General features: G+C 43.2%; 1 protein-coding gene across 4 annotated transcripts in view; it reads right to left on the bottom strand.

The window, feature by feature from the left end:
• The window catches only part of CNPY1 (canopy FGF signaling regulator 1), a 161,345-nt gene that overhangs the window by 55,257 nt on the left and 93,772 nt on the right, over positions 1–12,316 (bottom strand). For all 4 annotated transcript variants that reach the window (XM_068235878.1, XM_068235880.1, XM_068235877.1 and 1 more), the window contains exon 3: positions 9,133–9,248. In XM_068235878.1, the coding sequence (XP_068091979.1) occupies positions 9,133–9,248 (116 nt within the window). The remainder of the gene's footprint in view (positions 1–9,132; positions 9,249–12,316) is intronic.

Genomic DNA, 12,316 nt, shown 5'->3' with positions numbered 1-12,316 from the left:
AAGTTTGCTTTAAAGGGATTCAGAGCACCTCTCATGGGTATGCCTTATTGCCTTTAAAGAGACTCTGACCAGTACTGCAAAGTACTTAAAGAAAACCTGAACTGAAAATTAAAAGACAAAATAACCATACACAGGTCATACTTACCTGCTGTGTAGTCTACTCCTCAATCTATTTTTCCTCTCCTGCGTCCTGTTTGTCCACTGTGATCAATGGAATTCTCCGTCCTCCATTTTGAAAATGGCTATTACCCCATAACAGCTTCCTGATCAGCACACTGTTAAACTGTTACATCGCTCACTTGAGCCATAGGGAAACATGGACACATCAGTTCTCCTCTCAGCTGTAACTGACAGCAACTGATATATAACTGACAGCAACAAGTATATTTCAGTTCTGACAAAATGTTGTCAGAACTGGAAGGGATCACTGTAAGAAGAAAATGGTGAGCTTCTGAGAGGAACTGATGGCAAGGTAACTATGTAATGTTCATTTTAAGTTACCTCATGTGTTTATTTTAAATAATTTTACTCAGTACAGGTTCTCTTTAAAGATGCATAGGCTACTGTAGCTTGGGCTCTCCTCTTCCAATTGATGCCTGAATCACTGTTCTACGCCAAATAGTTTTCGTTCGATTTCAATTTAAAATCGTGGCTGCCATCTTGGCTAAGTTATAACTTCCGGGTCACCCCTTTCTTCTCTGTTAGAGAAGTGCACCACTGAATGAAGCAGGAAGAGGAAGTGACACGCATGGCAATTGCAAGAGGCTCCTCCGGAGGGGGTCACAGCATGACTTTGTTTGAAGTCATCTGGCTTAAAGGCATGCCCATGAAAGGTGCTCGGAGTCCCTTTAAGGGGTGGGATGTATTGGTGGATGTTGAAAGTCTTTGTGACCATGTGGTCTTTTCAGAATACACTATTAACTATGAAACCGAGGTGCCCAAAAATGTATAAAATAATTAAAAACAGAATAAACTGTTCTATATTATTGAACACTTGTCTTCATTGATGGTAAGCCAGCACCTATGTTCTTTTTTAGGTGGTTTTTAATTCTCTTTAATTATTTTTGGGTGCCTCCATTTCCTAATCACAAGCTTTTCCACCTCAGTTGGCAGGTGTCTGAAATTTAAGATTTTAATTTTTAAAATTCAAAAATATATGTTCTTCTTGGCGAAACAACCATGCTTACATCCCCAAAGGCCAAGTGGGAACAGTATATCCACATGCGTTTTTACTGGTTGCATTGTTGGGCAACCAGTAAAGTGTGAGCACCCATTCACTTTCTTGTATCCCTGTTTCCCATTGAATCCCTTTATTGTTTCTCCGCATATTATGTTTTCAAAATACAATCGTGCAGCACTTCTGTTTTTTCTCAGAAGGTCAGTTATGACAGGTTGATGTAATTCTGCATTCACCACACTTATCGATCCAAATGTTGTAGGAACACAGAAACAACCATTATCATTTAGACTGATGGACAGAATATTTTGTTTCTTAGCCATGTTTACAGGGTTCACTTTCTTCAACTGCACTACTGCCTCACATATTCATGTAATCCTCTGCAAAGCCACAGCTTTATTATGGGCATTTTCTGACTGGGGTCTCAAGGTCTTCTGGAGGTGGGCCACCATGTAATTACAGCGATCCAGCCTCTGACAGTGCTTTATGGGGTAAAGGTATAGAGAATGTGCCACTTGCCCTATCAGCTTTGACTGTATGGGAGGCACATCTGTTTATAGCCAATAGCCTTTCCTCCAGTCATTTAAGATGGTAGGGATCTAGTTATGGCAAGTAATGGACATGTCCTGCTGTGCTATACTGTGGGACGTGGTGCATGGACTTCTGGGAAAGGGTAGTTATGGCTTACCAGTTAACCGCCATCCAATGTTAGCCTATATAGCGAGGCGTAGTCTAGGGAAGGAAAACAGACAGAAAGCCAGGTGCCTGGCTGCTAAGGGTGAGATGAGAGCAGTTTATCTTTTAGAGGCAGTGATCTCACCTTTGCACTTGGGGACTCTTGTGGGCGAGTTATAAGGGTGAATTCTGGAGGGTCCTTTCCTTTAGGTCAGAAGGTGATGGGGGACATAATACATATAATTGTATCTTCAGTGAGTACCTTAAGAAGTACATTTCTTACAGATTGAAATGTCATTTTTAGTTAGCCAATAAATGGTATCGTCCTGATTTAAAACTTCTTGCTTTTACTGATGGCTAACACGGTACAATACCCTACTGATACTAGATTAAAATGCACAACAGATTTTTTTTCTACTTTGTTCCTGTCACTTACAGTAGGCAGTAAAAATCCTACAGGTTTTGGACTAGCCTACCTCCTCATGAGGGATTCTCACTATCTCCTTTATTCTTTACAAATGCACTCCCTGGAAAGGATCTATACAAATATGCTCACTGCCCTCTATACTTGCTTGCACACTATTTTTTTTTGGAAGCTGGACTGAGCTACTGCATTTTAGTAGGTGCTTTTGAAAATACAGAAAACCCTGAGAGCCCTCCATGAGGAGCTGAACTAGTCCAAAACATGTCAGATTTTAACTACCAACTGTAAGCGACAGGAACATAAGAGAAAAGTAACAGTGCATTTAAGGCCCGGTTCACATTAGCGTTTTTTTCAGCAACATAAACTGTACAAATGGAACGGTTGTGAATGGATCCAATGTTAACCCATGGATCCATTCACATGCGTCTGTTGGTACGGATACGTTCCGTACGTTCCGATCCCCGGACATAAAAATTGCTGCAGGCCCTAATTTTCTGGACCGTTCTGCTTAGCGGAACGGATCCGGACAAAAATGCAGCAGCATTGGGGGCAATGGGAGACGGAACGTTTCTTCACACTAGTGAAGAAACGGACCGTTCCACGGGGGATGGGGGCATGGGCCAACGCGAATCCAGCGATGGGAGGGTGAGGGGAGGGTGCAGTAGCCGGGCAGGTGGGCAGTAGAGGCTTCCGACTAGTCACATGACGTGCTGTGTAGTCACAGCGGAAGAAGAGGAACCCTCTACCGCCGGCTGCTGCTGAAGCTTAGGTATGTATTTGCTGAGTGAAAACGGATCCGATCAATCATTTATCAGATCCGTTTTCACTATGTAAACAGTGCCACTGACGAGACATCCGGATCCGGTGAAGCGGAGACCGAATCCGCTCACCGGATCCTTTTGGCTCAAAACGCAGATGTAATCCGGGCCTTAATCAGGGAGCATTGCACTTCTGAGAAGTATGTTTACACATGTCATTTACATTTTACAATTTTTCGCAATAGTGGTCCTTTAATTTGATATGTTTCACTACGTGGTCATATTCTCTTCTGGCACCTGCTGTCGGGTATTTAATTGCAGAATGGGCTGAGAACAGTCTATTTTGTTTTTTTTTCCAGTATATAATTTACTTAATGGTTTATTTTTGGTTCAGTAATGGATCACAACTAATCCAATTAAGCAAATAGCAGGATTGTTCTACTTATTTATAACAGCCCTCATGTGAGATTATGTTTCAGGTGAGTAAGAAGCGGAACAGAGGGTGAGGCTGGAGCAGGAATAGCACAACACCACATGTGCAAATTAGTATAGCCACGAAATATGTTGGCGCTATAATAATAATAAGATAGCTGACTTCAGGAAGAGACTTATATGAAGTTGTATTTATTTTCTTTGTTTGGATACTGTAATGTGTAAGGGTTACCATTGGTAACTGGCAGGAATGAGAGTCATTGACAATGCTGAGGTAAGCAAAGGCAACACAAGGAAACAAATGGGCTGGCACAAAGCGTTTAACGCATACAAATATATGATTAATACATTCACACAGGAAAGATATGCAGTAATTACACTGAACAGCATAACTGACAGCTAAATAGAGGGGGGTGAATACAGGTTAATGAATACTTTGTAGCTATATTATCCAACAAGTACATTAATCCACAGTAAATTAATTAACCTCTTTAGCCTTCAAAAGTGACAGAAAATGGAAGAAAATTAAGAGGGGGAAACAATCTGAACAAAGGAACGGTTCTAGCATGTAAGTATCATATAAGTATGAGGAGATAAAGCCCACCATATATTATGAGGAGATTCTCGTCCTCATTTTCATCTGGCAAAAGGCAAAAACAATTTATTTCAGGGGTTAATATCTCAGCAATCAACCAGCTTATTATCCAAGAAGGCAAAATGTAATTTCCAATCTGGTAAATGTTTATTAAGCGAATTTATCTGTATTATGACATATATGTTTAGAAACGTGAAAACAGTATAGCTCAGTAATATAATTCAGGGAGAGTCTGTCTGATTTCCAACCACAGAGGGAAGAGAATCTGGTGAAGACTCACTACAGAGCACCAGTGGCTGGGACTGCAGTGTTTCTTATGGAGACGAGCTTCAAATCATTCCTCAACTGGAAGCCAAGACAAGACACAGAACATTTATATCGCGCTTTTCTCCTAGCGGACTTAAAGGGATACTGTAGGAGGGTCAGGGGAAAATGAGTTGAACTTACCCGGGGCTTCTAACGGTCCCCCGCAGACATCCTGTGCCCGCGCAGCCACTCACCGATGCTCCGGCCCCGCCTCCGGTTCACTTCTGGAATTTCAGACTTTAAAGTCTGAAAACCACTGCGCCTGCACGCCCGTGTCCTCGCTCCCACTGATGTCATCAAGAGCGCACAGCGCAGGCCCAGTATGGTCTGTGTCTGCGCAGTACACTCCTGGTGACATCAGCGGGAGCGAGGACACGGGCGTGCAGGCGCAGTGGTTTTCTGACTTTAAAGTCAGAAATTCCAGAAGTGAACTGGAGGCGGGGCCGGAGCATCGGTGAGTGGCTGCGCCAACACAGGATGTCTGCGGGGGACCATTAGAAGCCCCGGGTAAGTTCAGCTCATTTTCCCCCGACCCCCCTACAGTATCCCTTTAAGGCGTTTCAGGGTCGCAGCCAATTAGAACGTATCCAGAATCATTAGGGAGCCTTGCCCAAAGACTCCTTACTGATTTTATGTACTGACTTGAGCCACGCTTCAAAGCCTGGCCAAGGACTCAAATCCTACATCAAAGGGAAAAACCTTAACAGTACACTATCCAGCTGACCCCACAGAGAAGAGATCTGTGAGAGCTGTGCTTAACTGGTTCAGGACCATGTATAGTTAAAACTATGCCACACTCATGGCTGCCTAAGCCTGATGTGGGCAATTTTAATGCCACCCGACCCCGAGCATAGGACACAATAGCGCGTCCCCACCGGCACTGATCTCAGATGTCTAAAGACAGCTGAGTTGAGTTGTGCAACTCAGTCAGGAGCCATTTTGACTGGGTCCTGACCTCCGGATCACTGTGAGGCAATCAGAGTGATCAGGAAGTGTAATAGAACAAAAAAGGCTTTGGTCCTTAAAGGGACGAGAGACGTTGGTCCGAAGGCAGTTAGAAGGAACCCGAAGTAAGAGACTCATGGAGGCTGACATATCTATTTTTAAAGAATGTACATTGCTTGGCTGTCCTGCTTCCTGATTCACTCGGTGTCCATGTGCAACAACCCCACTCCCATTCCAAGCACAGTCTCCTCTGTGTGTAACAGCCATGTAACAGCCATGTACAGCAGTCCCGCTCTTTTTTAAATCAATCAAATTCAGTTGATTGATAGAATACAGAGCAAGACAACACAGCAGACAGTGTAAAATAACATAGCTGTACCATGGGAAGAATTAATGCAAAGATACAGTAACAAGAGGTGTTTAACAGAGTTCGACTCAAATTGCCCATCATATCATCAAGCATATAATCAAAATCAAAGGGACAAAAGGAAAAAAAACATAGCGATAATTACCCACTTCTACATTTTCTCTAGAAACGCCTACACCAGAGAAAATGTACTCTCTAACAAATTCTGGATCCACTTACTCAGGAGTGGAAAGCCAACCACCACATCATTATCCTGTTTAACCCACATAGCAATAGTACGGGGCTTATCACTTTTCCATAACTGGAGAATAAATTTCTCCTCACTATGCAGTCCCTCTCTTTCATGTACAGCTCCCTTGATCTGCATCTTTCCTCCCCATTTGCCACCTTCCTTATCCATTTGCATTCTCTACCATATTCAAATACCTGTTTTCATTATCCAGCTATCTTGGGCAGCAGCCACCCAATGCCCGGGCCATTATGGCCTTTTCAGAAATCTGGTCCTGCCTCTAATACTTTTAGCCATAGACTCTGAACAAGCATGCAGATTTGATGGCTCTGAGGGACCTGATGCTGTTGAGCACAGAGAAGGAGCAGGCACTTTTTTTGTGAATCAGCATTATGACACATATACACAGGTGCCCATACACCATTTGTTCTATGTCATACATGCCAAATCTGGCCCTCAGAGCCATTAAATTTGGCCCCCAAGTGGTTTCCCTACTTTGCATTATGTTTGGCCCACTCTAGATCATCAGGGAAGCTACATTGGAGGTGAAGCCCTAGAACACCAGGGAAGCCATTTGGGGGAGGGAGGGGAAAAACAGGGAACTGTATTGGGAGGGTGGGGGCCACTAGACACCAGGGAAATGTATAGGGGAGGGAAGACCACTAGACACCAGGGAACTGTATAGGGGAGGGATGGAAGACCACTAGACACAAAGGAACTGTATAGGGGAGGGAAGAGGACCACTAGACACCAAGGAACTGCATAGGGGTTGGAGGGGGGCCATTAGACACCAAGAAACTTTATAAGGGGGGAAGGTGGCCAGTAGACGTTGAGGTTGGCCCATGACTAGGTCCCACTGTTCAATTTTGGCCCACTAGGTATTTGAGTTTGACACCCCTTCCCTACATTCAATGAGGCTTCAATGTTACCCCAAGGGCCCCCTGCTAAACTGGATATACTGTCAGTTCTAGTTGTTATTAGCTTCTTGCCAGTGAAAATGGCAAAAATTAAATTCTTGAAAATTATTGCTTATGTATTTATATAGCTCAGACATTTTTAGCAGTGCTTTCGAGAGTTCACTAAATAATTCTTGTCACTAACTGTCCTTCAAAGAAGTTTACAAACCAATGTTCCTGCCATACTACAGTCTGAGGCCAGATTGGTGAGGGGAGTCAGTTATCCTACCGGCATGTTTTTAGATTGCATAAGAAAACTTGAGAGCTTGGAGAAAACTCATACAAATACAGAGGGGGATTACAAACTCCATGCAGATAATGCCCTGGGTGTAATCAGAGTTAGGATTCTAGCGGCTTGTTTCACAAAACGGTGCTAACTGTTAGCACGGCTTTTCGTGCGTTTTAGCGCGTTTTCACGTAGAAAATGGATTTTTACAGCTTAATGCAGTTTCCTGGCCCAGATCTGAGTCTTTGGCACTGCAAGATGCCACCAAAGAAAACCTTCCAAAAAAGGAATCCATTCCTCCCAGTTATTTGTAACCCTCCATCCCTTTGCTCCCTTCCTGCCACACTAGGTATTGTATTTTGAAGCTTACTGTACACTGATGCTTGCCAAAGCTGGCCATACACATCACACATTTCCACCCAATGTTCTAAATTTATTAATGGAAAGGAAAGAAACATTCCTAGCAAAGAATCTACCGGTATTCCTATAACACAAAGTACATTCATTTCTAATAGATTCCAGCAGGGAAAATAGATGGAACTGCAGCGTTGCACTGTTCAATGCAGTGCAACGCTATGGACCGTCGATCTACAACTGCTTCTGCCCCAACCCCAATCAACCTAGATTTTTATCCTGTCCGATCGATACTCTTGATTGATTTGTAGTCAAAATCGATCAATAATTTGATCAATTGTGCATTTAAAGAGAAACTTTACCAAAAAGGGGGAACAAATAAATACATACATGGCAAAGGGAGAAGTAAAAAAATAGAAGAGAGATCAAGAAATGATTGATCTTTGCCATGTAGTTTGTTCATATTGTTTGATCCACAATCAGCCTGCACATCGTCATCTTTACTACTGGCAGACAAGAAAAAAACAGACAGCACCAACTGCCATTATCTATAACCCCCCCCCCCCCCCCAACAATGCCATAGGCTTAAAAGTTTTTTTTATTGATATACCTATGCACAGAGGGAGATAGCGGTTGCTTGGCAGTTGGAAACAGCTGTTATTTCCCTCAATGCAACGACCTAGGTCCTGACATCACACTATGGGAGGGGTTTCACCACAATATCAGCCATACAGACGTCTCTGATGATTCAAAAAAAGGTAAGGATTTCTCTTGGGAAAGGGGGTATCGGCTACTGATTGGGATGGAGTTCAATCCTGGGTTCTGTAAAGGAATCGATTCCCATCTAATGCGATCAGAGTAAATCTGAAAGAAATTATATATTGATGTGTGTGTGGACACCTTTACACTTCAGCAATACTGACTTACTGCTCACATGTGAGAAACCGGCGATCAATGAGGGATCTATCCTGATAATCTCAGCAGCAGCAGACAAAGTCATCACACTGATCAGGGGAGAAAACAAGAACAAAAGGAAGGGTTCTGTTACACTTCCTTATTCAAGAGGTTCAAGAGGGGCCAGCTAAACGCACGCAAGTAGCAACTCCTTTAAAAAAAAAAAAATCCCCCGAGCAAAGAGACAGCCATGCACCAAGAAAAGGACAATTTGGTGTGGATTATGCAGCACAGCTCCTTTAGAATCAGCAGTGAAGTGAGGAGATGAATAAGGGTACGGCAGATCAGACGCATAACATTAATCTAAAAAAAAAAAAAAAAAAAAAAAAAAAAAAGAATTTGACTTCAGTGGCCTTGAAAGATTCCCTGAAGGAATCCTAAAGGGCCTTCATTTGCAGATTTCAATTAGCCTTTATTGCTATGCAATTATACATTAAACTGGTGCATTGTGCCGGCTATCCTGATATCCCCTAATATGCATGAAAATCAAACAAAGCAAAAAACAATAGTCCTCAATACATTTCCTAATGCTTCAGAAAGTGAAATAAAAGACAGTTCAAAATGGTTACCAGGAACACAGGACTTACATAAGATATGTGAAAAGGAAGTTTAAGGTTATGTCAGCTCCCAGCGGGAGTAAATCCAATCATGAAGGCTCTAGGATTACGCCAAAACCCCTGGCTTGTTAATATTAGCAGCATTTTCAATTCAGCCACTTCTTTCTTCTCTCTTACCTTATTCTGTACCTGCGTTCCATCCGGACTTATCCTGAATGACCCCACGTCAATTGTCTTACTCGGGTTCACTTTCCCAATTTCATGCTGCAGCTCATCTACCAGTGCCCTGCAGGCTGCAAAGGAGGAGAAGAGAAAATCAAGAATACTTTGCAAGGATTATGTCAATGAAAAGGTGAACTGCTGGTCTCTTAAAGGGGCATTATAGTCAATGTGATTATCATGTTAGCAGTCAATACTTTTAGCTTTTCTTTATACATACACATTTTTTCAAGCTAAATATTTTTTTCTTTATTTTCACTTGCAATGTTTTGTATCATCCTGTCTACAATACAGAACATGCAGCTTTTTCTGTTAATAAAGTGACCAGTGTACTGTATAGCAGCTTACAGGGAACTTGTACTGTATGGGATCTTACAGTTGCTCCCTTAATTGCCTGATGAAGCAGGATTGCACCGGTGTAACATGTTGCACCGTGGAGTAGTCGATTAAAGTTTTTTGAACTGAAACATTTTCATGTCTTCTATTTGGGAGGTATGTCCACCACTGCCTCCCTTTGTATAATTTTTTAAAATACGTTGTTTTTACTAGTTTGGTGTCTGTGTACCAGTCCACAGTTGTACTATATGGGATCATACAGGGAACTTGTATTCTGCAGAACCTGCCTCTAAGTCTGTCTGGCCAGCAGCGGCAAACCCCACAAAGCTGATCCCTTGCCATCTACTGCACATGTGCGGACCCGAGCTGCGCGCCTCTTCATGTGCAGTACTCCAAAAATATCACTACTGCCAATGCGCAGAGCACTCCCAGCTGCTGGAGTGCAATCAGGGGCCGTGCATGTGCAGTAGAAGGCAACAGGCCAGCTTTGCGGGGGTCACTGATGCTGGCTCGTGGGACTCAGAAGCATGTCTTGGGCACAGGATGACTCCAGGGGCCTATAAGAAGCCTCAGGTAAGTTAAACAGTATTTTTCTTTTTTATAATGAGAGGGTTATGGAGGCTGCCATATTTATTTCCTTATAAACAATAGCAGTTTCCTGGCCATTCAGCTTTTCCTCTGCCTCTAATACTTTTAGCCATAAACCCTGAACAAGCATATGCAGACCAGGTGTATTCTCAGATCTGACAAGATTAGCAGCTTGCTTGTTTCTGGTGTTATTCAAACACTACTGCTGTCAAATAGACCAGCAGTGCTGCCAGGCAACTGGTATTGTTTAAAAGGAAATAAATATGGAAGCCTCCATATTCTTCTCACTTCCATTGTCCTTTAAAGGGGGACTGCTTTCACTGGAAAAAAAGAAAGTGCACGGAAAATGCAAACCTTTTTCCTGTTCACTCGCTAAAGCAGTGTTCCCCAACCCTATCCTCAAGGCCCACCAACTGTACGTTTTGCAGGAAACCACAAACATGCACAGGTGATGTAATCAGTGTCTCAGCAGAGCTTATTAACTACCTCTGTGGATTTCTACGAAACATGCACTGTTGGTGGGCCTTGAGGACAGGGTTGGGGAACACTGCTCTAAGGGACCTTTCAGCGGACAATACCATCTCATCATAACGCAGACGCAATGATATACTTACAGGGCTCTCCCTATTGAGTGTGCTGTGATGCTGCGGGATCAGTCAGGATGACACACAGCATACAGTGTGTTCTCGGGGTAACGTAAACACTTACAGTAGCAGTGGGGCATTTCAGTGTACGGAATGCCTCACTGTATGGTCGCACTGCACCATTCATGTAAGATGTGACTTTTCAGATATGTTGCGATGCAACTGAAGAACAATCGCATTACAACGTAATCTTCATAAGTATGAAAGGAGCCTTAGTGATTCTTGGTCCACTTACCGACAGTTTAGTTGAAGAATTTAGTTAACAACTGGTGAGGCTGGTGCTTGGATTACAGTCTGTGCCTACCTCATTTTAGCCTGAACAGCAGGACGGTGTCATCCTGCTGTTCAGGCTCAAAGAGGGTAGGCACAGACTTACGCTCTTCAAGAAGAGTGTAGCCTATAGAAATGATGGTCTATGAGGCAGGAAGTGGACAGCATCTGGGTCCCTAACAAAGTACCCTGACAGTAACTGATTTGACATGTACTAATCAAGAAAATTATACACCCATTAAAGAAGATCTATTAACACATTTGCAACTAGATTTAAAATTTAAGAGACCTTACTCTGTATTCTATCAAATGACAATGCATTATTTCAATAGCTGTCAGTTAAGATACAGATGTATACTAGCTAAAAGTGTTCCTATAAATTTGGTTAAAGGAGAACTGTAGTGAGAGGTATATGGAGGTTGCCATATTTGTTTCCATTCAAGCAATACCAGTTGCCTGGCTATCCTGCTAATCCTCTGCCTCTAATTCTTTCAGCCATAGCCCCTGAACAAGCATACAGCAGATCAAGTGTTTCTGACAATTTTGACAGATATGACAAGATTAGCTGCATGCTTGTTTCTGGTGTGATTCAGACATTTCTTCAGCCAAATAGACCAGCAGGGCTGCCAGGTAACTGGTATTGCTTAAAAGGAAAGACATATGGCTGCCTCCATATACCTCTCACTACAGTTCTCCTTTAATAAGATACTATACAAGGCAGGGTTGCTTATGGACCTAAACGATGTATCACAGGAAAGCCAAACTTTGGAAAGCCACAGTAAGGGGAAAACTTTAGATGTCTGTGCTCTGTACAGGGCACTTTCTAGGCTAAATTTCACCCAAGGCGAGGGTGTAAAGATTGCGTCCCTCCCTTCCCGTGGAGCCAGGTATAAGTGCCCGCAGTATTGGTTAGCCAGGTCTAGGTGCCACCAGTATAGGTCGCCAGCTATAGGTCCCCCCCCAGTATAGGTTAGCCAGGTAGGTGCCTCCAGTATAGGTAGCTAGTATTGTTGCCCCAGTATAGGTTAGCCAGGTAGATGCTTCCAGTATAGGTAGCCAGTATAGTTGCCCCCAATCTAGGTTAGCCAGGTAGGTGCCTCCAGTATAGGTAGCCAGTATAGTTGCTCCCAGTATAGGTTAACCAGGTAGGTGCCTCCAGTACAAGTAGCTAGTATTGTTGCCCCATTACAGGCTAACAAGGCAGGTGCCTCCAGTATAGGTAGCCAGGCATAGGTGCAGCAGTGGGGGAGAGCGGGCATAGCGCAGTATCAACTCACCTTCTGGGATTCCCGCAGCCTCTATCT

This window comes from Hyperolius riggenbachi, chromosome 5, assembly GCF_040937935.1.
Source record: "Hyperolius riggenbachi isolate aHypRig1 chromosome 5, aHypRig1.pri, whole genome shotgun sequence".
NCBI classification, from domain to species: Eukaryota; Metazoa; Chordata; class Amphibia; order Anura; family Hyperoliidae; genus Hyperolius; species Hyperolius riggenbachi.
Note: the sequence above shows the minus strand (reverse complement) of the source record. Positions and strands in the feature narration are given on the sequence as shown.